The sequence below is a fragment of the Myxocyprinus asiaticus genome, chromosome 27 (assembly GCF_019703515.2).
Source record: "Myxocyprinus asiaticus isolate MX2 ecotype Aquarium Trade chromosome 27, UBuf_Myxa_2, whole genome shotgun sequence".
NCBI lineage: Eukaryota > Metazoa > Chordata > Actinopteri > Cypriniformes > Catostomidae > Myxocyprinus > Myxocyprinus asiaticus.
In genome coordinates, this window is record NC_059370.1 from 29,846,209 (window position 1) to 29,872,212 (window position 26,004).

The 26,004-nt window shown below is 36.3% G+C and overlaps 2 protein-coding genes across 3 annotated transcripts; both read right to left on the reverse strand.

The window, feature by feature from the left end:
• Positions 1–225: 225 nt before the first annotated feature.
• On the reverse strand, positions 226–5,210 carry LOC127417799 (CCR4-NOT transcription complex subunit 7-like). Of its 2 annotated transcripts, XM_051658046.1 has the most exons (7): positions 5,066–5,210; positions 3,889–4,097; positions 3,303–3,496; positions 2,989–3,150; positions 2,545–2,689; positions 1,913–2,023; positions 228–1,599 (listed from the first exon to the last, which is right to left on the reverse strand). In XM_051658046.1, exons 2-7 carry the CDS (start codon positions 4,003–4,005, stop codon positions 1,468–1,470), a joined length of 861 nt encoding a protein of 286 aa, XP_051514006.1. In that variant the 5' UTR covers positions 4,006–4,097; positions 5,066–5,210; the 3' UTR covers positions 228–1,467. The 2 variants fall into 2 exon arrangements, with proteins under 2 accessions (XP_051514007.1, XP_051514006.1); XM_051658047.1 differs by lacking the exons at positions 3,889–4,097; positions 5,066–5,210 and having other exon boundaries at positions 226–1,599; positions 2,989–3,221; positions 3,303–3,449.
• Positions 5,211–6,563: 1,353 nt separating this feature from the next.
• Positions 6,564–18,010, reverse strand: LOC127418313 (myotubularin-related protein 7-like). Its single transcript, XM_051658857.1, has 14 exons — positions 17,978–18,010; positions 17,310–17,432; positions 16,984–17,146; positions 15,785–15,942; positions 15,414–15,542; positions 12,810–12,944; positions 12,567–12,699; positions 10,737–10,846; positions 10,535–10,660; positions 9,382–9,431; positions 8,598–8,798; positions 8,337–8,471; positions 7,829–7,955; positions 6,564–7,664 (listed from the first exon to the last, which is right to left on the reverse strand). The coding sequence occupies exons 1-14, from the start codon at positions 17,999–18,001 to the stop codon at positions 7,308–7,310; spliced, it is 1,971 nt and encodes a 656-aa protein (XP_051514817.1). The 5' UTR covers positions 18,002–18,010; the 3' UTR covers positions 6,564–7,307.
• Between the last annotated feature and the right edge of the window lie 7,994 nt (positions 18,011–26,004).

The following is a 26,004-nucleotide window of genomic DNA, read 5'->3' on the forward strand; positions in this document are numbered from 1 at the left end:
TCGCCACCTACTGGGCAAGGGGGAGTATTTATAGTAAAACCCACACCTATCATATTGCTTCTGAAGATATAAATTTAACCACTAGAGTCTTATGGATTATTTTTATGCTGCCTTTATATACTTTTTGGAGCTTCAAAGTTCTGGCCACCATTCAATTGCATTTTATGGACCTACAGAACTGAGATATTCTTCTAAAATTCTTCCATTTGTGTTCAGCAGAAAAAGTCATACACATCTGGGATGGCATGTGGGTGAGTAAGTGATGAGAAATTTTCGTTTTTGTGTGAATTACCACTTTAATACGCCATAAGTCTGAACAGACTTTGGATATGTTATAAAAATCTGAGGCTTTTATTTCCAAATACTCTAAAATCAGTCACTCTTTAGATTGCATAATACCAATGTGGCTACTGTACACATTAAGATGGACAAGGGGATGAGGGGGAATTAAGAGCTATCATAATCATCATTCACCAAATCAGACTTTCAACAAAAAAGACAAGCGGTGTTCAAGCGATTCAATTGTCTATAAAAGCTCAGATTAGTTAACACAGCATTTATTCAAATGTTTTTTCAGTTCATGCAGCAGATCTAGTCAACACAGAATTGTAAAGCAATACAATACAAAACAGAGAAAATAAAAGGAGAAAACCCCAAACAGCACAAAATGTGCACCATTCAAAAACCAGCACTACAAGTAAAACTAATTCAACTGATACGAGTACTTGAGTTGGCTAAGATTATTTAAGAGGCATTATTTCTTAAATGAATAAAAGGCTTTGAATGTTTTAATACTAAAATACTACAAAACCTTTAAATCTCTTTTAAAAATGAAAATGGAAAGACAATCTTGATACAGAAGTATGAGGTGACCTCAGATCACTTAAATAGTGGCAGTTACATTATCACTCTTAATTTACTTTTGTGGTAAAATCTGTGCTAACCCAACATAAAGGGTAAAATCAGTGCAAGGCTTCACTTCACAATTACAAGTGCCTGTATTTCATGTCTGTGAGATCCTCCATCTGTCTAAAGTTATTGCAAATTGTGAAAAATCCGAACTCCTGTGATCAGGGAATGACAGGTCACGTAGGTGACTGGCATACTCTGTTTTGCCAAATTAGTCAATGAACTATGTAACAGTACATGAAAAAAAAAAATACAATAAATGAACAATAAAAAATGAACATAAAATGTAGCTTAATATTAAGGCTCAGCTGTGGGGGGAAAAACTAAAACACCAAATGGTTCCTCTTCTTTAACCATAAAAGATGAACATTGTGTGAAACAATTTAACCCAGAGAAGGCAACAAAGGGAAGAAGTTTTTTTCTCTTCTGTCAGATGGGAGCTTTAAAGTGCAAATTCCTATAAAATATCTCATGAAAAAACAAACAAACAAAACAAAAACAACTAAAAACCTATGTTTAAGCCCTGTAGGTTCTTTATGGTGAGGGATTCTTTTTGTGTCATGACTGCTGCTTGTTGGCCTCCTCCTCATAGGCATTTCCAGTGCCATTCTGGACATAGGATGAGCCTGAACCCAGTCCATACAAGTGGCCACAATACTTAGCATCATCTATGTGATCCTCAAAAAACATCTGCAATGAGAGTAGATAATAAGTCAGTTTCTGTCAGTAGAGTCTATAATGCTGGAGACCATGCCACTTTACCATCAGTAATAAGCTCTGTAAATAAGAAACAGACATTGCTGAGAGGGAGCCTACAGCCAGTAAGTTGACTCAACTAATTTCCCCATTGTAATCGAATACTGCTCTAACTTCTCTCTGGCACAGTCTGTATCGTTGAGCAACCCATTTCCACACTAAAAAAATTATGATTTTTTGTCTTTATATGGACTTTTGGTATATTTAATAAGCACATGCTTAGATGATTTCTCAGTTGAGGGCATACCTCTCTCATCTTGAAGAATGCCATTCCTGTGAGAAGTGAATCAGAACCTGCCTGATGCTGAGGTCCAATTCTCTCCAGCTCAAGTTGCTCTGCCACCTCCTGCAGACCACCCTGAACATCAAATAATGGAAATTTAGAGACTGATTACATCTCTTTACATTAACTACTACAAATTTAACAACTCCATGGTATACATATTATTAAACAGATTGTTCTGGTCCTGTATGTGTAAATACAGTGTTTCAGCATGCTAAAATCCAAGATATTGGGTAAATTTCAATGGCAACTTGGTGCTCTTGAAAGGCGAGAAGGCACTATTCGAAGTGTCGTTCCAAATGAAAGTGAGCAACTGGATCCCTTCTAGAAGGGAATATCTGATGTTCACTTCAAAGAAGTCATTTTGCTGTTTATGATCACATGATCTTGGGAGGTGCATCCTTGTCAATGAAAATGAAGGTAATTTGTTTTAAATGTTACCTGAGATTTAAACCTATTTAAACCCATCGGGTTGCTTAATTAAACGTTGTATTGATGAATGTGGTGTCATCCAAAATGATCAAATAAAGAGATCAATCTCTAAAGACAACAACCTCATGCACATTTAAAAAATTACATAAAAAACACTAAAATACCTTCAGGTTCTTACAGCTCTTCATGAGGTATTTCACATCATAAATGATGGGAAAAAATAACCGAAGAATCTCGAAGAAGTCAACCTCTTCCTCTGGCAATTTTGAGTTGGACAACATTTTTATCAGGTACCCAAAGTCATAGCCACTGTTTGGAAGAGACACACAAAATGTGCTTTAAAATAGGTGTATATTTGAATAAAATTTCATAATTCCTACTTAATGGTTAGTCAGTAGCTAATGGTTGGTAAAAAGATTTTGATGCAATATAAAATTGAAAACAATAGATTTCTGAAGCTGGGCAAATTTGTCCACTATTAAGTAAGTAAAACAGTAAGCAAAAGCACGCACATCCATTGGCAAAAAAAAGCTCCGTGTAGGTGCACTATTAAGGAAGTGACATGAATCTCCACTTGTATTCATTGCAGTATTGTATTGTAAATTTACCTATGGAATGAGAGCCACTTGACCCCCTCACAAAGCACCACACCCGAGGTCATAAGCAGCTCAGCAAAGTACAGTGTCTCAATGCCCTCCTCCTCATGCTTCTTAAACTGGATACCTGACGAAGTGAGCAGCTCAATGGAATCCTGTGCATACATGTCTTCCCTGCAAAAGACAGTACCGTTGGTGTAATGTCCAGCTTTCATAAAGAATCACACTGATGGTTATGGATACACCTGAAGACGAGAAAAGTGATCTTGTCATATCTCTTCAACATTAAGTATGTATACAAAAAGGGTGCAAACTGTAATGCTTACGTGAGGTTAAATTTGAAATTAAACTGCCATGTTGACGTCCCTGGTGGGTATTCGCCCTGATCGTTCATAAATGAAAGGCCAAGCTGGATGATCTTTAACAAGTCAACATTACACCGTAGCAGTTGGTACTGGTAATCTGCATTGCTTCTAAACTCTCCGATTGGTCTTGCAACTACACCTGGAAACTCTGTGTCCTACAAGAGCAGACAAAATGCATCATTAGGTGTTACGGTACATATATACACAATGACATAAGCATATCAAAATATACTAGTAGTGCTGGAATTTCAAGTGGATTCAGTCTTTAAATAACATTGGTACATCAAATATTTAATTCAGATTTCAAATGCACTTTGCACACTATCATTCTGGCTATGATGTGGCTTGGTTAACAAAAGTGTATCAAATTGCCAATGTTTGTATACTATAAAGTTAGCATGTTTCCAACTGCAATTGTACATTTATATGATGATTGTGTATTAAAAGCATTCACAGACCATGCTGAACCACACTCGCTGTACGTTTTGCAGACACAGTGGGTTTCTTCTGCGCCAATGGACACATACTGTTAGACCTTCAAGCTCACCATTGCAATGTAGTTGTATTTTCGGATCACCTGTCGGATCCTATTGAGCTCCTCATCCAGGTTGCTGGCCCAAACCTCACATATTCTTTGGCTATGATCCACAGTGGCTGCGGGCATAGTTCCACACTCAGGTGCACGGCATCAAAACCAAACAAACACTTCCCAGGGGATATTTTCATGAAATAATAGTCACCTGTTCCCTCTTTTACCTGTAATACAAAAAATTACACCACAATCAAACTATCATGAGGCAGTGGATTTACATCAGCACAAGAAACTTTCCAGTCTGAATGTTCTGTTTGCCTTAGATTGTACATTCTGCAATGGACAAATATTGCATTTTCAACTTAAAAAAAGAAAGAAAAGTCTACATATATTCTCAGATTTATATGCACTGTAAGTGTCTTGCTTTGTGGGCAATTCAACATATTCTGCACAACAACCTGGCTGATTTACTGAACTATTGCTCATGTGTTTACTGACTTAAAACTAGATGTTAGATGAGTGCTCCATGATCATTCTACAAATCATAATAACTATAAACAAAGAGGGACTTTTCTAGAATACTCCATATGCTGTTTCCAGCCATTTCGACCTGTACTTAGCAAACATAACTTAACTACTCATCTACCATTCTTGCTTCATGGCAGCATATGATTAGGACATAATCAGCCCACAAAAAGCACTTGACAAAACTGAGAGCGAATAAACATTACAAGTGCCAAATGAGACAATTTAGTCGCATGCTAAATGGAGGAGCATAAAAAACAAAACAAAAATCAAGTAGGCGGATGAATGGCAGTGTGCCAAAAATGCTTTTGAACACATATGCACATTTAAGCGCCCTTTTAATTCAATACATGCGTTTCGTGTAGCTGTATTTTCTTAAATGCACGGATCATTTATGCAAGTTATGACAGGTTAGCAGCACCAGCTAGCACAACTTAACATCGAAAACGTGCTGAAATTATGTATATACTCAGCTTTATGTATATACTCAGCTTTTTGGAGGTATCTGTAAATAGTCCCTCTTGTAAGATGTGAATGGTGAATAAAGGAGTACTGTCTGGTGTCGGGGTGAATGTTTATTTGTGTAAGTGGCTAGCGTGCTAGCAATTAGCCTAGCCACTTTGTCCTGTTCTTGTGATCAAAGTTGACTTTTCCTCTCAGGACTTACCTTTCCTCAAACAAGGTAGTTACACTCAAAGCGTACACAGCTTCTGTAATACACTATCACCTTGTTTAGAAAGGACTGGGACCTTGCTCTTGACTTTTATATAGTTTTATTGGGCTAGCACCGATATCAACAACCAGCTGCATGCCACCTCTGAAACTACATCACAACGCTTCAGCGTGACGTCAAGTCACCACGAGGGGGCCTTTCAACTGCGCGTGGGACAATTTTAATATTCTGCATGGCAAATATTACATCCACAAACAAAAATGTTGCCATCAATCAACCAAAATCTTACTCTTTCTCCTTAGAAATGGATATTCTGAAGGAATCTTCAAAAATGATTGTAAATAAGAAAAATGAAACCTTACTAAATTGTTTTGAGAAATACTTCTTTCTTGAAAGCCCCTAATTCTACCCTATAGCACCTTGTAATTTACTATGCAACATTTACTTTACACAATCAATAATTGAGCAATATTTTCTCCTTTATATTCTGTACCTTCTACTACCTTTAATATTTTGCACAGTAATACCAAACCGATGTTTTTTATTTATTTATTTTTGTTTTTATTTTTTTTATTTTTATTTTTTATTATTACTTAGGCGATTGATATTGTATATGTTTGAGTTTAAAGTTTGTCAATGATAATGTGGATTATGATACTGGATTTCGAATGTATTGTTTCTAAATTTGTTAAATGAAAATAAATTTAACAAAAAAAAAAAAAAAGAAAGAAAAAAAAGAGAAACTGCTTTCATACATTTCTATATGTATATTGTAATCTTTCCCTTTCTTTTTTTTTTTTTTTTCCTTATTTCTTTTCTTACTCTGATTTATATTCCACTGTCACTCATCTGGTATCTGTTTATTTTATTAGTCTTGTTTTAATAATTTAAAGGTGCTGTAGGTGTTTTTTTGTTTTGTTTGTTTGTTTGTTTTTTTGGTTTGTTTTTATTATTATTATTTATTTTATTTTACTGAATGACATATAGAAGACGTACTTATTACCGGTCAGATATAATTGAAATAGATGCCATGAATAAATAAATTATTACATAAATAAATAAAAAGTAATAAGTGCCATGAAACATCCCACCTGTCTCTGTAACAGCCCTAAGCTCGATAAATAGCGGTGAAAAAGATGTCCGGGCCGCGGTCAGATCGTTTGCTATCAGAAGGCTGTATTATGCTGATTGTTATTGTATTGCTCCATGCTAAAAAAAAAATAAAAAATGAAATAAACACTGTTTTCAGTTTAGTGGATAATTATAATATAATGCTCCTATAACTACTGTATGATTGATTTGTCCCATCCACCACCCACAGATATAATATAAAATAATATACTATAATTTGGAGAATTGGGCAGATATGGGTTTTATTGGTCTTAAATAAACATAAATGTATGTTTCTTGTAATGTTGCCTTTATTTTATATATCTATATCAACATTACAAAATTTGTGATAGATGAGAGAGTAAATCTGAAACTTGGAATCTGCACTGTAACCAACACCTGATTGTCTCCATCTGATCCTTCAAAATTATTGTCAAGAACATATTTTTTTCACTAGTACCAAAACTGATTGAATAAATACAACGTAATGGAACATTCAGTATGTATAGTGTGCTGCATCTAATACAGTATATCTTATTTGGTGTGGTTAGGCTTTTTTCTCTTTCTTTCTTTCTTTCTTTGAATTTGTTTTCAACAAACATATGCTAGGCCAAGTTTTAGTGTGTAAAACATTAGAGTATGCATAAACGCTGTGGTTTCAGAAGTTGTAAACTATGCAAACTACCCAGAACTTGCTGAATGCTCCAAGGAATAAATATCTTTAAATGATAACACCCCCCAAAATGAGAATATCATATTCATAATCATTTCACAACAAACAGTATTTTTATGTAGTCTTATTCAAGTGCATAAGGTGCAAAAAATTAGGATGAGATCATTTATTTTACACAAGTATTTAATGTTAACATACATGGCAATGTGAAATCATAAATATAAATCATGTAACATACGTATACATGTACATGATAGAATAAAACATCACACATTACATACTGTAGTAAACCTGCAATGCACAATCAGACAGCTTCTTTAGTGCAACACGAGAAACAGGTCCACACTGTCCAATATCTTTGCATATTTTGAAATACCCATGCTCTCATACTAATCGCATAGTCACTTTGGAAATCCTCTAGCTTTCTCTTTTTACAATGTGTGTTGCAGTTGTTCATGCTCTGCTGGAGCCGGTCTCATCGGAGTCAGGATCCTTCACACTGTCCTCACTTGGCAGGGAATCTTCGCCAGAGGAATGACAGCAGAAATCAGCCACTCCCAACTCCTGGTCACTGTTACCAGCATCTGAGCTGTTCAGTCCATCTACAAACAGTAGCTCTGTACTTTCTCTCTCCCTCTGTTGGAGGTTGAAAACATTGGGAGCGCCACCTACAAATCCACCAATGTAATCCTGAGGTGTATTGGCCAGGCTTATATCTGAAGGTGCGGCCCAAATGGTCTGCTTGTTGTCCAACACACCTTTCTGCATGTAAAGTGCTTTTGCACGCTCCTTATCCAGGATAGACAGTTTCTGAAAAGGGAAAAGAGTTCATCTCTAAAGCTAAAATGGTTGATGAATGCAAATTCTGTATTTAATTAACAAATGTATTAACGTAAACTGTTTATCACTTTAAAGGAGATTAAAAGCAAAATTATGAAAACTAATGCAAATATGGAAAATATATAAAATTCTACCTGCTCATAGAGAGCTAATTCTTCTTCAAGTTGTTTTGTTTCCTCTTTTACAGCAATCAGGCAATCCAGCTCAGACTGACGCGGCTGTAGCTCACGATCAAACTGATTATACAAACTTCTCCAGTATCTGAACGCATAACAGACAAATTGTTTTTTGCAGCTAAACAAATTAAAGGAATAGTTCACCCATACATGACAATTCTGATGACAGAATAGTGAAATAAAGTGCAATCTATGTAACAGCTATAGTGGCACATCAGAACCTACAAAATCACATTCATACCCTTTCACATTTATAAAATTTGGTTCATAACTAAGAGGAAAGAATTTTATTTTTGTAGTTGTAGTGACTTTAAAATGGGTGAATGCTTAGCACCAATGTGAGCAACTGTGTGTGAAAAAATTGAACCAAACCTCTTAAAGGAAACACGTATTAAAAGTAATTTTTGTTTGGTTAAAATGGTGAGATCAATGAAGGGCAAAGACAGTTTAACATGCTCTGACATACTTGAAACAGTAGGGGGCAGTACTGGGCCTCAAAAGTCCCTTAGTCTGGCTGTGATCGGGTTTGAACAGAGGGTTCATGAAGTCCAGCTTTTTCTCCCATAAATGAGGCCATATGGAATGTGTTTTCTCTTTGATACTTTGAAAAATAAAAAAGAGAGAAAAAAGAAAAGAAATAAAACTAATTCAGTAGATGCAGAGAATAGTAACATCTGTAATAATTTTTACATTTTATTTCATGTAATCAGCTACACAGGATAGTTACCAAAGTTCTCTCTTTTCCTTCTGGCTGTTACAAATGAAGTTGCCATAGTGACAGGAATAGATGTGATTGTGGATGCTAATAAGAAATCTCTCATTGTACTCAAAAGAACATGGGAACTGCTGCATAAGCTGCCACACACATTCCAGGAACTGATCAATGACAGGTGACACTTCCTTGGCTTCTCCATCAAGATGACTGTATCTACAAGACAGAACAAGAGCCATCAAAGAGTAAACCACAAACAATCTGACTGATCCACTGTAATGATGCACTCAGAAACAGAATTTGCATTCACATGCATAAACAACATTTGAACATTTTCTGAAGACAATGTGAAAAGTGCTTGCTTGTGCAAAAGTTGTCACCGCAATGCTACAGTGTTAAGAATTGTTGTCAAGGTGTTGTTATGCAGTTGTTAAATGGTTCTCAGTGTTTTTTAGCATGTTGCTATGCAGTTGCTAGGATGTTCTGAGGGGTTTCTAGGGCATTGCGGGTGGTTGCTTACTGGACCAAGTCAAAAAAGTGTAAAACATCTTTGAATGTTGCACCACGACTTGCTGTTTTTTCAGCATCTTGTTGCTTATTTACACTGCGTTTCAAGTGCAAAAAATGTCAACTTCTAATAGAGAGTCTGAGAGACACCTGCATTCTGTTATATGTGTTGTGCTGCATCTAGCTTTTTTTAGTGCAACAGCACGTTTGGTCTGAACAGTCCCTAAGAAGCTGACGTTTGCACTGCAGCAGTATGTCAGAAAACATATCATATAACAAAATGAAGGCTAACCTGTGCGAAAACTTGTGTCCAAATGAAACCCAGTCTTTCTCAATCAGCACCTATACACAAAACATGAACATTGTCAAAGTGTGGTTTTATTTCCTAATGAACAGTAAAAAAAAAATGGGTCACATAAATTCATTATATGCAAAGCATGTGCATGTAGAATCGATTCTTTGGAATTCCCACTCTTTCTAGTGTATCAGGAAATGAAATACTTCATAAGATGGTATTCCCAGACAGAACTAATCTGTGCTACAAGGCACATTTCCCTTTCATGTTTATCCCTTATGAGGGCCAATTTCTAAGAAGTAACAGATGATTCTCCAAAACTGGTATTGATTGAAACCTCTCCAGCAGAGATCCAGCCTCCCTCCAGCAGAGATCCAGCCAGAGTCAATCCCTACGATGAAATAAGTAAGAGCCACATGCGCAGCTTGTAAATTGTGCCTGAATCATCTTACACAGTGATCTCTGTGACTGGTGAATAGTAGTTTCTATATATATATATATATATATATATATATATATATATATATATATATATATATATATATATATATATATATATATATATTTTAAAAAAAAATTTTTTTTTTTTTTTTTAACTGAAGCAAAGTCACTATGTTTGTTGAATCCTAAAGAAACATGAATGATGATGCAAACAAATAATGCCGGAACTCACTTTTCGGAGCCATTTTTGCAATAACATTTAACCAACTGGTGTCAACGTGATTTTTTAAATGGATAAGTTCACATAGGTGTCCTAGCAAAGTAACCATAGGTGTACATTACTTCATCACATTCACTATTTACATGTACCACTACGTTTAACAATAAGCAAGTGAACAACTACCTTTTGCTTTCATTTTAAACAGTTTATCTATCATTTTATAATTTGAAACCTAAAAACATGTTTTTGCTTGCAAAGTGTGCTTGTGCTATCTTTCTTTAATATAAATGCCAGTTGGTTTCATATTTTGCTATTTAACGCAATGATATTCATACATTTAAACTGCGGTTTAAGTGTTCAAATTAGAGGTAAGCCAATTAATCGTTTATCAACCTTTTCCACCATTTTAGTAAAATCCATTATCAGTTGTGCTTTAGTTAAAATACTCTTTTAAAAACAAAATGAAACAAAATGAGTGTAGTTGTTTACCATTAATCCCATGATGGTCCTGTAGTAGGGGTCCAGCAGCACACTGGCCACAGAGCACACCTGTGCTGTCCTATCCCAGCCATCAGAACAATGCACTAAGACACTGATTCCCTCCTCTGCTACAGCCTGTGTGCGTGAGAGCATGCAATCAGTACCACAGAGGTCATGCATTGACCACAGAACTCTCAAAGAGATCTTTTACCTTCAATATAAAGATTCCAGCCTCCAAGATTGATTTGATGTGTTTTAACCATTCCGAATTTTCAACCCCCAAGAGAAATTCTTCAGTGGATGGAGAACGCAGTGCAGAAACTATAAAAAGCAAACATGACAACAAACATTTTGAAAAGGTCCAGACAAAATTGACTGGTAAAGTTTGGCAGAGAATGGGGCAATGGCAACAGAGCAAAACACTCTAAACTTTTTCAATCACAAACAAGTTTTATTCAGCTTTTCTCAGGGACAGAGAACTTTAATATCATTTTGTGATTTTTTTTTTTAACAAAACACAATGTTGATGTATAAAAGTATTTTTTATTTTTTTTTGGATGTCCAGTATTTGTCTTATGCGTTCTAAAGTTTGGATGGTTTGAATTTAAACAAGTCTATGATATTTAAAGAAAAAAGTTAAAAAAAAAGTTATATTTGCCCCGTCACCCCTACCATAAATATTCATTCTCTTATATCCTTCAGGGGCAATGATGCAAGCCAGGAGCAGCATTGAGAATTTACAAAAGGGAACTGAAACGAGAAACATTTTTGTATATCCTTAGTTTCAAATCCATAAGACCTCCTCTTTAAATTGGTCAATATTTATTTTGGATCTGCTAAGAAAGCTGGTGAATCACATGTATAACAAAAGTTTTAGTGTCCTCTTTATTTATGTTACTTAAAATATACAGTACTGATAAATCGGCTTTGGTTTGAGAGGTCAAAAAAAATCACATTCTTGATGACTGTTTCATCAGACAGCTCATTAATTATTATGACAACCAAATAAATCTGTATTTCTATAAGTAGCATTCAGTCCTTTAGAAACCTACAAACCAAAATAAACATTCACTGTGAGCACTGTACTGTAAGTCTTGATATTGTATGTAAACAGTTCAAATGTGATAAGAAAGAGGGCTGGTGACGTCCTATGAGAACACTCCAGATGAGAGCTCAAGCCAATACATTGACAAACTCAGTCACTCTTGGTGGAAGGAATGAAACTAACTGCGTTTCAAGGAAACCGCCATTCCAGAAAGAATGAGAGCTCTAATGGTCACATTGGTCCAGCTCTGCTGGAAGGCTAATTTATGATTATTCATCCCGATGTCTCCCTAATGCTGTGTAGGTCGAAAAGCTATCACACCCAGTTCTGCTATTATTTCTTTAACACTGGAGGATATCATTCTCACGCCCTCCTTATCTCAAATGGGGGGAAAAGGGTCCCCAATCATTAAGTCAACAAAACAAAAATAGGCAAGAAATAAAAGCCAGATGGAATCAAAGCACCCCTACTACACTGTCTGCTTTGCAAAGAAACCCTCCTGTGGTACAATCTAGGGCTTCATTGCAGAATGTCATTATTAGAGTCAATAAAAAACTAAGTGGTCTCAAGTCATGGTATTCCAAACTCAGTTCAAATAGGACTATGGGAAAATCTCTGAAAAATTGAAAGCTGCTATGTACTGGTTCAAGCTGGTCTAAGAGAAGAGGTTTGCCAAAAGTATACGGACACCCATTCATTTCAATTCATCCCAAAAGTGTTGAATGGGGTTCAGGTGGGCTTTGAGCAAGCCAGTCAAGTTCTTCCACATTAGACTCAGTAAACCATTTCTATATGGATCTCGCTTTGTGCACAGGGCATTGCCATACTTGAACAGAAATGGTATGCCCCATTCTACTGACATTTTTTTGCCTATGGGTGTAATTAAAAATAGGGTTTCTTTTGCTTTTGTCCGTGTAGTACCATACTAAAGATGTGGCTATTATGGTAGCATTCATTTTCATGCTTAATAATATGGAGACATAGGTGAGAGAATACCCTCTATAAGTTTCTGCTGACTGTTCCTCATCATGTGGATGTTTTCAATGCCGATGAACCGGAATTTAATGTTGCAGTAGTTGTCCTCATTTTCATAGCCTTTGCCTGCAGCCCGGTTTGCCATTGCATTTAGCTGGGAATACATGCAAGTTTTGAAACATCTCACAAAACCACATAGGCCATACAGTGTCTTTCTATTTTAATTCTGATAATGGTCCAGATACAAATATTAAATGGACTCACCTTGGGTCTAGTGTCCACAACATACATGAATCTGCTACCAGGATTGGCCTTCATGATGACCTGCAACATTTGTTCATCCTCCAGACAGCGTGCACTGAAGCCAGAGAGAGGCTGACTGCTGCGACATATCGCAGCCTAGAAAGATACATTTTTAACAGATGAGTTGGACTGTATAGTGAGGGAGAAGCAGCCAACAAATACCCAGCATACGTGTGAACTCCTTCAATATTGTTTCAAAAGCATCCCAGGTGGATACTTCATGAAGCTGGTTAAGAGAATGCCCATAGTGTACAGAGCTGTAATCTAGTAAAGCGTGGCTACTTTGAAGAATCTGATATAATATACAGTAGATAAGATTTGTTTAACATGTTTGGGTTTCAACATAATTCCCATAGTTCCTTCTGTGTTATTTCATAGTTTCTAAATTTTGAAAATAGTATATGTGGGGGGCCTGGGTAGCTCAGCAAGTAAAGAAACTGACTACCACACCTGGAGTCATGAGTTCGAATCCAGAGCATGCTGAGTGACTCCAGTCAGGTCTTCCAAGCAACCAAATTGGCCCGGTTGCAAGGGAGGGTAGAGTCACATGGGGTAACCTCCTCGTGGTCGCTATAATGTGGTTCTTGCTCTCGGTGGGGCGCGTGGCGAGTTCTGCGTGGATGCCGCGGAGAATAGCATGAAGTCTCCATCCGCGCTATGTCTCTACGGTAACGCGCTCAACAAGCAATGTGAAAAGATGTGTGGATTTGTCTGTCTCAGATGCGGAGTCAACTGAGATTCGTCCTCACACCACCACAAGGTTGGATTAGGAATTGGGCATTCCAAATTGGGAGAAAAAGTATATGTAATAATAAAGTACGAGTAGGTTTGTAAGTTCCAAACTTTTGCATGGTAGTGCAAGTGTTTGCACATTTGAATAATTCATCATACTTTCCATGCACCAAAATTCTCCTCAATCTTCCCAATTTTCCACCCCCTGGTCATAAAATCAAGAAGAGCAGATCACACTGTCCTCTCAGTGGAATGGGCTCCACTTCGTGAGAATTTGGCCGTCCTCCTCAAATTCTAAAGGCTGAGTTTGCAATATTACATTTTTAGACATTTTCCTGATCATACTTGGGCTTTAACAAAGCATGAAAAGGGGCAGATATTAAACTGTAACTGACTCCTTTGAGTCCCACCGCCATGATCCTTATGTGGAAGTTGCACACAAGCTTCTCGATGTGGTTTGAATTCAAGAGTCCAAAAGTAAACACAGAAAAGACTCCAAGGGGAATAATTGACCTCAATGAGATGAATGTCCTTTACCAAAGAGGCAAACCCACAAGAGTGCAGAAAGAGCTTGATCTAGCTTTTAAAATATCCATTATTTTTGTCGTAATTCATAAATAAAGTGTATGCTTCATGACACATTTAGTCTCTTGTCATAGTAAATGAACAGTTTAATGTTTAACTGACTGTGAGTTGGTGTTATGACAAGCTGGAGGAATCCATATACATTATTAGCAAAGAAATCATATCAAGCTAGAATTTGGAGCTAAAACAAGCTGGAGGAATCCATATACATTATTAGCAAAGAAATCATATCAAGCTAGAATTTGGAGCTAAAACAAGCTGCATCACATAAAAAAAATCTAGAGTTCTGGTAAACTAGCCGCAAGCTTGCAACAAATTTGCCACTCATTATTTTCACATGCAAACGAGCTTGTGATACGCCACAAATGTTTGCCAGAAGTATGCAGTTCTTCACCGCTAGTGAAAGCTAACCTTTGGCAACAATGGACAATTTGCCTCAAATTTGCAATGAACTCCCTATTTTTGCAAGGGGATAATTTAGAATATTTAAAATTTGATTATATATAAAAACACACAAGCCTTAAAGGAATATTCCGGGTTCAATACAAGTTAAGCTCAATTGACAGCATCTGTGGCATAATGGTAATAACCACAAACATTTATTTTAACTTGCCCCTCTTTTTATAAAAATAAAAAAATAAAAAAAAGCATCAATCTGGGTTACAGTAAGGCACTTACAATGGAAGTGAATGGGGCCAATTTCTGAATGTTAAAATACTCACTTTTTTAAAAGTATAGCGACAAGACATAAAGAATATGAGTGTTAACATGATTTTAGTGTGATAAAATCGCTACTAACCTTTTCTGTGTAAAGTTATAGCTAATTTTACAATGATGTAATGACAAAAAAACCCTAAAATGACTGTAAAATGTTCATTTAAACAACTTTACAGCTCAAAAAACAGATGAGTTTTAACAGAAAAATTAATGACAGTGCTTTTATAAAATTATAAGCTTCACATTTCTGCCTTTAAACCGTCCAAAAATGGGCCACATTCACTTCCATTGTAAGTGCCTCACTGTAACCTTGATTTTTGTTTTTTTTAAAGAAAAGGAGGGACGAGTCAAATGTCAAATGAGCTTAACTTGTATTGAACATGGAATATTCCTTTAAGAACGCAATGTACATGAACCCTGAACCATGGCAGGCAGGGAGAATCAGGACAGGGCAATTCTCCACAGCCTCACTAAAAATGACAGAAGAATATTGAAGCAGAGTGACTGTGCCAGATCTGGACTTAGACTCACATGGTTTTCTTTGCAGTAGTACGACAACGTGGGAAATCGACCTCTGCTACGAAACTTGGAGCTGCCTATGATGACAGGGAGGGTGACTGATTTAGGAACAAACAGGTCAGCTGGGTAAGTATCACACACCTGCCAATAGAAGATAAGTTACAAAAAAAAAAAAAAATAAAAAAATAAAAAAAAAGTACATTCTTAGGATCAATTTCTTATTGACTTATATTCATTTACATGATGTTGAATTAACACATGAATTAATCAATGTCTTTTTATATTATTTAAATGGTTTTTGCTATTTGAAATCTTAACTACACTCCAGTAGTCTGTTGCAAAAATGATAAATGGTAAAATAGGTATTTGGGTAATGTACTAACTCTGTACTCTCGGTTGATGGGAGTGACATGCCATAGTTTATTTGGAAGTCCCATTCGACTGTACTCTGCCTTCAGATCCAAAAATTGCCACGAGCGCTCTCGTTCAGCTTTGTCAACATTAGGATTAAAAGAAAAGCAATACAATTCCTCGTATCTTTCTGCAAGACAGGAAAAACAAATGACAACATTCTCCTGAATGAAAGATTTGATTATGTTATGTATATTAAGTACAGTGGAATCCCAAATTCTGAGACGATATTGAAAATCTGGGATTCAAAATGTAATTTAAACTTGAAAATATAATATAAAGATGTTAGGATTTTTGAAAATGTTATACAAACAAAAATGAAAATTCTCTCATCACTATTCACCCTCATGCATATGACTTTCTTTCTTCTGCAGAACACAAATGAAGATTTTTTTGAAAAATACCTCAGCTCTGTAGGTCCATCCAATGCAAGTGAATGGTTACCAAAACTTTGAAGGTCCAAAAAAGACATAAAGGAGGGATAAAAGTAATCCATACGACACCAGTGGCTAAATCCAAATCTTCTGAGGCAATATGATAGATCTGGGTGAGAAACTGATCAATATTTAAGTCCTTTTTTACTATCAATCTTCACCTTTGACCAGCCCCAACCAGTAGGTGGCTGAATGTGAAAGTCACTTCCACACCAGAATGTTGAAGTGAAAGTGAAAGTGTAGATCTACAATTAAAAAAAAGGACTTAAATATTGATCTCCCAATATTTTCTCACCCACACCTATCATATCACTTCTGAAGATATGGATTTAACCACTGGAGTCTTATGGATTACTTTGATGCTGAAATGTGGGCCTTTAAAGTTCTCGTCACCATTCACTTGCATTGTATGGACCTACAGAGCTTAAATATTCTTCTAAAAATCTTAATTTGTGTTCTGCAGAAGACAGAAATTCATACACATTTGGGATGGCATGAGGGTGAGTAAATGATAAGATAATTTAAATTTTTGGGTGAACTACCCTTTAATTTCTCAGTTCAACTTTTTACTCAAATTGTTATGTAGACAAGATTATACTACTTTGAATTATAAAAATGCTAAATTGAATAAAACCCTTTTCTTGGTCTCAGACTTATCCATGTGATGGCATTGCCATCATAGCAAATGTTTAAAAAATGATGCCAAAATGTACACTAGGTGACATTACAAAGCCCACCTGGCTTGGAGAGACGCGTGAGTGAAATGAACACATCATGGCAGAAGCTCTCTTGAGGAATGATAAATTGTATGAGCTGAAAGTTCTTGCAGTGAACCAATAAAGGGTACCCGCTCTGAGATGCTTTCTGCTTTACCACATTATTCACTAAACTGTGCAGAACCTGTGATTTAAAAATACAGTGCCATATATAACAACATAACAATATACTGTAACAATAAATTGTATATAACTATGTATAACAATTACCTCCAAATGACTTACTTACAATGACATACCAATAATGTCAAAAGATGTTTGTACAAAACACGTGACAGATCACTTACCCACAGCTCATTTCTGACCTCAGATCCTTTACCTACAAAGATAGTGTGTGTAGCAGTCAGGTAAAGTGTGCCCAATTGAGTTCTTTGAGAGGAGTAACCGGACACTAAACGGACATTTTCAATCTGCAAATTCAAAATATAACCAAGGTAAACAAACACAACTATTAGTGATGCACTGTAAAGTACCACGTCACAAAGATCCCCCAATGACTTTTGGGCTACTTGTCATAACTGTGCATTAAAATTGAAATATGGTTTAATTTTGCATAATATGCATTGAATTACAAATTATGATTATTATTAGTGAACAACCCTCTGGCTTGAATAATTTGATTTGTGAGTTGTCACACAATATCAAAACTCAAAATGATCAAGCTGATTTAGGCTTTTCAATCATTTTCTTTAACATATTAAGAAACTGGTCAGATGTAAGGTAGCCTACTGCTTTTATACTATTTTTTCTCCTTGCACATGACATGACGACACTACAGCTACACCAATGGGTGTCAATTACAATCTTGAGCTCTCACTCACACTTCTGAATGAATGCATTTAAATGTAACAAATATCCCCAGATTGTAACAGTCGAGCATATGGAAGCATGATATCAAAAGAGATTTTACTGGATGAATCATCATTGTATCTTTGGATGGATGCTGGACATTTACCTTTGGCAGTCTGATGTGCTCCATCCCTGATGACCAAACCTCAGAATCGAGCACAATTTCTCAGCGTACTGAAATGATAATACTAAGTGTCATACTGAACGAGTGTTCTTGTGTTAACTTAAACAAAATATTTGAGAATATGACAAAAACGCTGCTTGTTTCGGATGCATATGGCCCCTCCCGTTGTTTGTAGTGATTCACCATTAGGTTTCAGTGCTGCTGTTCCTCCACATCGCTGCATGGTCCTAAAGCCGTCGGTGTTGAAACGTAAGCCACAACATGTATCTTTTTTTAGATGAGCAAAGCCAATTGATATTGTTTGTATGTAGGCAAGCAAGGGTTACCTTGACACCCAAGCAGATGTTTCTGACTTTCTTCTGCAGAACACAAATTAAGAATTTTAGAAGAATCCCAGCAAACACACAACGTTCCCCTAACGCTAGCGTATGGTTCCCGTTTGGTTAAACCACAGAAATATACGAGAAACTTATCAAGAGATGTCACTCCAGTGGCGTGGGGTGTAAAGACGGTACGTGACTGTGTACGGTTGTCCTCCACGCTTTGTCACTGCGGTAAAGATGTTTTCATATTGGATATTCATTTGACATTCGCCTGAGCAAATTAAGGGACTGTCGCAAATGTACATAACGTTTAAAAAATAAATTAAAAATCATTCCAAGATCCTAAAATATGCGTAGCATCTTACAAATAGAATGTAATGGTGTGAATTAAGCGGAGTAGCATGAATAAATAATTTAAAGCTGTGAATGGGTTATTCACTAGGAACTGTAACAATGTTATTACATTGAATTCTAACATTTTCTTAAAACTCATAGAAACAATAACATTGTTGTTATAGCACCTGCAATGCAGTCACAAACACCTGCAACACATCTTACATGGCTTGGAATTTATATATATATATTGGTGTATGTTTTATGAATTTTTGAAATGTTCAAATCTATATTACTTTCTGGTCATGTGACCTGATTATGTCACAACGGCTGTTATATATTTACAAACACCTGACACACATCGTATATGACTTGGATTTTGGAAATATAATTTTGTGTATGTTTTATGAATTTTCGAAATGTTCAAATCCATATAACTTCCTTATTGTGTGACCTGATGATGTCACACCACCTGTAATGCATTCACACACACCGGACACACACCTTACACAACTTGGACTTTGGAAATATGATTTTGTGTATTTTTTATGGATTTGTGACATTCAGAACTTTCTGGTCATGTGACCTGATGATGTCACACCACCTGTTATATATTTACAAACACCTGACACACATCGTACATGACTTGGATTTTGTAAATATGATTTTGTGTATTTATTATGGATTTTTGACAACTATGACTGATTGGGCCATTTTGGTGCAACCAGTAGAACCGCTTCCCTGTCCTCTCGAATTTTGCTGATGACATGAGTTCCTTGACCACTCGTGAGAGGACGCAAAACAGCTCAGTATCAGTGGCGTGTGTACGCTCTCCACCCTTACCGGGGGGAGGAGCGGCAACGACCTCCATCGGGCCTGACTACTCGCCATAGATGCTGCGATGGACATGGCATTGTCCCCATCATCAGATCCGCCAATTGTAATGAGACCATGTGCTCTGACAGAGGGCCGGAGATCCTCATGGGCATACTGCAGGGGCGAGGATGCTGTGTCAGGAGACAGAGGGGTTTGCGGGGTTTGCGCTGGCGCGAGATCCTCCCTAAGTCTTCCAGCTCAACCTCGTGGCCTCGCCGTGCCTCCTCGCTCATGTGGTCCCTCGGAAGTCTCAGAGGAGGCAGGTGGGGGGCACAGAAGGTGGAATTGTCCCTCAGAACAAGGGCGATTCTAGAGTGGAGCATCCTGATATTCATGCCCTCACAGTGAGGGAATCTGTCTCCATGAGAGCCACTTCAGCGTGGGTGCGGCCCAGGCAGTGGTTACATATCTCATGCCCATCTGACGGCGGGATGTGTCTCTCGCATAGAAAACACTTGACAGATGCGCTACACAACAAGCGACTCTTTTAGATATACAAATGAATATATACTGTACACAATATATCATAGCAATAATAAAGGATACAAATGTCTCCGCTGGAACACTGCAGGGGAGCAGGTCAGTCGTCTCACTGCAGGTGCTGTGCTGTCAAGGCGATGAGTCGTCTTGCTTGGCAAAGAACCCATCTGCTGGTGGAGTGTTTCTCATTGGTGATGCAGAGATGAGAGGGCTTGTCAGGATGTGAGATGAACTCGCTGTCTTGAAGGAGAAGAATTCTGAGGAAATGGTGGTTTGGACCCGCTTATATAGGCCAACTGTGCACCTAAAGGGGCGGGGCTCAATCACCATTGCCAATTTTAGAATTGCCATTATTGTACAAAGGGCTTCAATTAGGTCATTGAGAAAGGAATTTCCCATAGCATCACTGACGCTATATTGAGAGACCGTAATCGAAAGGGAACAATTGGTACTCATGTGAATGAGATCATTTTAAATGTAGGGAAACTTGTTTTCATTGGGTTTTCAAGGAATAACAACCTAAATTTTTATCAGTTCCTCACACAAATGTATATGCTGTATGTATTATATGGCTTTAGTGACTTGGAATTTATTGTACAAGTTATAAGGACAACTGAGTATTATTCTTTTGCTTCCTGTTTGGAGCATGACATCCACCAGCATCTACTTTCATTGTATGGAAAACATCTGCCTGGATAATCAGCTAAATAACTCACATGTAAATGACTTTTGTGTAACATGGAACAAGAACAGTAATAAGGGTTTCACATGAGCATACAATGCTATTAATGACAGAAGTTTTAGTTGGGGGTAAACTGTCCTTCCAGGTCATTTGGAGTAAGTCCTATATCTCAATGGATAGAGCTGGGTCTTCACAACACCAAGCGCATGTGTTCAAACCCCATGTCAGGCATCATCCAAACTACAAGTTATGGTCACTTATTGCATATTAAATAGCAGCAATGCAGGCTGAGATGTGGCATAGTGGGTAGTGCAAGTGCTTTGCCATGATTCATTAAGGTAGGCATGTTGGTAACATAAGTTCAAGTCTGGCCTGTGTCAAAGGAGGTAGATTGTTTTTTAAATATTTCAGAAATTAAAATTCATAACAAATACACATTTTAAACCAAAATTCAAGTCGTGTAAGATGTGTATAGGTGTTTGTAAACATATAAAAGGTGGTGTGACATCATCAGGTCACATGATCTGGAAGTTATATGGATTTGAACATTTCAAAAATTCATAAAAATACACAAAATCATATTTCCAAAATTCAAGTCATGTACGATGTGTGTCAGGTGTTTGTGAATATATAACAGGTGGTGTGACATCATCAGGTCACATGATCTGGAAGTTATATGGATTTGAACATTTAAAAAATTCATAAAAATACACAAAATCATATTTCCAAAATCCAAGTTATGTGCGATGTGTGTCAGGTGTTTGAAAATATATAACAGGTGGTGTGACATCATCAGGTCACATGATCTGGAAGTTATATGGATTTGAACATTTCAAAAATTCATTAAAAAAAATACACAAAATCATATTTCCAAAATCCAAGTCATGTACGATGTGTGTCAGGTGTTTGTGATTATATTACAGGTGGTGTGACATCATCAGGTCAAATTAACAAGATGTTAAATGGATTTTAGTATTTTAAAAATTCCAGAAAAATACACAAAAACATATTTACACAAACAAAGCTGTGTAAGATATGTAGGTGATGTGAGATCTTTAGGTAAAAAAGCCAGAAAGTTAAATAGATTTATTTCATTAAAGCATTCATTTTACATTAAATTGTTATAACAGGGATATAAATCATAAGAAAATAAAAAAATTATCTAAATGTAACTTAATTTGTTTACATAAACATAAACATTACACACACACACACACACACACACACACACACACAAAAACTTTTTTATGTAGTCATGGAATGATGTATCTCTTAACTGATATTTGTGCGTTTTGCAATTTTGAGACACTCCCTAACTTTGATTGCCCTTGTTTGGATCAAATTTTTTCACTTTTGATGCTTAAAACAATGAACTTTATGGAATAACATCATAATTTCTTTTGCTACTATGATTTACAGTATTATCTGAACGAGACATAGCATGAACCGCCACTATTTTGCGATTACTAATATTGTAGCAACCATGTTTTTGGGCAGAAACCATTGATTTAATGCTATTAACCATGGTGTTAGTACAGTATTATGATGGCAATATAGTAACCATGGTTAATGTTGCTGTTACTGTAAATTTACAAAAACATTCCATGGTGATACCATGGTTACTGTAGTAAAACCAAGGTTATTTTTTTCTAAGGTAAGGTTAAGGTTAGGTTTAGGGGTAGGGGTTAATGTAGTGTGTCTGTGGGACACTAAATAAACACAATAAACACACTGCAGTGATGCCCATATTCTGTATGTTAGTATTTAAATATGGGTACAAATAGTATCTGACACTATTTGCACCAGGGTGCAATTAGTAGGCTATCTACCATTATTTGCACCAGGGTTAGGGTGAAAATAATATCTGCCATTGTTTGCACTGGGGTGTAAATAGCATATATAATTATTTGTACCAACTTTAATATCTGCATAATGTCCGGTACTGAGGTAGCTGAAGAAACGCACAAATCAAGGCTCAGTTTTCAGTATGGTACAATGTTAGATAAAAAATACATGTCTTTTTATGCAAAAAATGTAATATGCAAATCTTACATATTAATGGAAAAGTACATCTTACATGTTAATTAAATCCACCTGTTAGTGTTTCCCTGGCTGCCTTAATTCGGCCTGAGGTATACCTGTGACGGTGCAACCATACATAAGTGGGTAAAAAAATGAATAGATGGAAATGTAACCATTAACTTATCCATAACTCCATATCATGTCTGATGATGTGTTTAACTTATTTTGTAACTTACATTGCATATAGCCTAAACATCCTTAAAAATAAACACATTAATCTGAGAACCAAACTGCAGAGGATTAAGTGTAGGCTATTTTATCTTCCATTGACAATATTTATGACAAAATACACAAAACAAGTCTTAATATCTAATGCATGTTTGTGTCTTGTGTTAATTTACATTTGCTGTTGCGCATAACATCACAAACAAGATGCGGCCGTGAGCACACTTCATGATATTAAAGGCCTATATAGCAGTGGAAAATTATTTATTTAATTGTTTGTCTAATTGTTTAATATAATGTCCATGAAATTTATGTTGCCTTTGTAATTTCTTTGTTAAATTTACAGATGACAGTGGTGGAAGAAGTTCACCTGGAGAGTGGAGAAATTTACCAAAAATGTATCAGTTTTTACAGTTACAAAATATTTTTTTTAATTATACAATATTCTTGCACATTTTTATCTATGAAAATGTTCTCATGTTTTTTGTAACATGAAAACATTAGCATAACGTTCTATTTCCATAAAGACAACTTTCCTGGCTAACCAAAAACAAATGTTCCCAGGACGTTCTGGGAACCAAAAATTGTTAGCTGGGATATTTCAGCTCTGTAGGTCCAGACAATGCAAGTAAATGGTGGCTAGAATTTGAAGTACATTAAGGCAGGATTAAAGTAATCCATAGGACTCCAGTGGTTAAATCCATGTCTCCAGAAGCGATATGGTAAATGTGGGTGAGAAACAGATCAATACTTAAGTCCTTTTTCCAACCTAGTCTCATGAACATTTGTACACATTTTACGAGTTGGCTATTTCGTATGATTTCTTACGAGTTCGTTTGTATAAATTTGTATGATTTCATCACGTGCAAATGCCCGGATGTCTAATGCGGAAGTAAGCACGAGTTTCGCGCACGAGGCGTTAAGGACATACTTATTAATATTATGCCCTTACCCAAACCCCTTATCTAAACCTAACCGATCAGTAGAGTGTGACATGATAGGAAGCTGTTGTGTGTGACAGAAGCAAATAGTTGTTGCGTATTAGATGGAAACGATGTCCAGCGACGTCACTGGCTGCAGTCGTACGATATATCATACGAATTAGCCAAATTTAGAAAAGTCATTGAATCCTTACAATTTCACCGTGAGAGTGTGTAGCCTTTTTCACTATAAGTCTCCACCTTTTACCAGCCCCAACCAGTAGGTGGCGATATGCATGAAGAATCCGAATCGCCAAAAATCAAAAGAGGAAGAATGTGAAAGTGGAGAAGTGCAACATCAATGATCAAAGAGAAAGATACATTTGAAAATTACATTTTAAGGCAAGTTTATTTATATAGCACATTTTGTACACAATGCTAACTCATAAAAAAGATAAAGAAAATACTAGATACATAAAAATACATTTGAAAAACAATTGAGAACAAGAAATGAGTGTATATAAAATAAAAAAAATGATTAAAATGAATAAAAAAGGAAAAGAATACAGACATTAAATGATACAGCGAAAGCAGTAAGTGCAGCACAGTGCTCAGTCAGAAAATGCACAGCTAAACAGAAGTGTTTTCAGTCTGGATTTAAATGTGGCTATAGTGTTGGAGCACATCTAACATTTTCTGTAAGCTGGTTCCAGCTGCAGGTGGCAACCTAGCTAAATGTTGTTTCACCTTGTTTTGAGTGAACACTTTACTTGATCTTAATGGTCTTATAGGTCTGTTAGGTTTATATTAAACAAGCATATCTGCAATGTATTTAGGTCCTAGGCCATTGAGTGATTTATAAACTAGTAATAGTACTTTAAAATAATTTCTAAATGTAACTGTAAGCCAGTGTAAAGACCTGAAGACAATTAATGAATGAAATTTCAAATGAATGATAAAACAATGAAATCAATTCATCTCGGTTACATTTATTTTGCCCGTTGATCATATTGCACCATTTATTTTACAGTTGCCCCCACAAGTTTACAGTTGATAACTAGCTATCATGTTCAATGAACCTATCTCTCTCAGTTCAAACATTCACTGACTCTCTCTCCCATCTCTCTCTACAAAATACATATTGACACTACTGTGATGTCACATGAATCTTTTAGTCAGGTTAATCAGTGAGCCTTTTTAGACAGCTCGTATTGCTGCTCTGTTCAGTACATATAGTATTAATGTTAAGAGAGAAATGGTGTTAAGGACTTTGAGTTGGTTCAGCAACTGAACATTTCTCCTCCAGTCGCCATGATTGATTTAGTTCATACTGTTCGTTTATTTTTTTATTATGGGGGACCTTTATATTGTTTGTATATATTGTTAACATATCATACAAAAAATATTATTCTATGTCTAAAATGTTTTTGAAACTGCATGTCCTTAGTATGTGTGCTCGCTGTGTGGTAGGCACAGAAAATGAACTAAGCTGGAGAAACATTGGGGCCATTCCTCACAGAATCACTGCTCAAGAGATTTAGGCAAATCAAGCATTTTTTAATAAAGAGAGCATTAGAAGATCTTGCAATATGCACACAGGTGATCATTTCAGCCTTCACATTTAATATAAAGAAGATATGCCTTTTTAGGCAGATTGTGCTCATTACGGTGGAGACCAGATCAGGATGTCACTATCCATATCCACCCCATTCTATATACACTATGTTATTATACTGGTTTCTTACTTAGGATATAAATATTGGAACTGATGTCTTAACCTGCATCGTCTTATTTGTCTTATTGCTTCAACATCAACCTCTCAGTAAATGCAGTGATGTCAGTTTCTCATGATGCTCAATTTAATGGATCAAATCTGTCTAGAAATTCAATTCTGACAAAGTTAGCATATCATTTTTCAAGTCTGTAATCTTTTGCCAAATAGCTGTACTGTATGTTTCTGCATTTTAAAGGATCTTTTTAATATCATATGTTCTCATTCCTTCAACTGGACTGGATATTTTAAACACTGTATTTTTGGTCATGTATTTCAGATCATTTAACAGTTAACTGAACTCTATGGACTGTGTTAGTCTAAGGAGACTGTGCGCCATCAAAACAAAAGCAAGCATGAAGTGATGTTCTTTGCTT

What these genes read in the sequence shown, in the direction of transcription:
- LOC127417799 (XM_051658046.1), bottom strand. Translation starts at nt 4,005, where the DNA reads ATGCCCGCAGCCACTGTGGATCATAGCCAAAGAATATGTGAGGTTTGG. An exon ending in AATTTCAAATTTAACCTCAC is followed by an intron (nt 3,151 to 3,302) that starts GTAAGCATTACA and finishes TGTCTTTTGCAG; the next exon opens with GGAAGACATGTATGCACAGG. An exon ending in AAGTGGCTCTCATTCCATAG is followed by an intron (nt 2,690 to 2,988) that starts GTAAATTTACAA and finishes TCTTCCAAACAG; the next exon opens with TGGCTATGACTTTGGGTACC.
- LOC127418313 (XM_051658857.1), bottom strand. Translation starts at nt 18,001, where the DNA reads ATGGAGCACATCAGACTGCCAAAG. An exon ending in GGACACAAGTTTTCGCACAG is followed by an intron (nt 8,799 to 9,381) that starts GTTAGCCTTCAT and finishes TCTGTCTTGTAG; the next exon opens with ATACAGTCATCTTGATGGAG. An exon ending in ACTGCCCCCTACTGTTTCAA is followed by an intron (nt 7,956 to 8,336) that starts GTATGTCAGAGC and finishes TTATGCGTTCAG; the next exon opens with ATACTGGAGAAGTTTGTATA.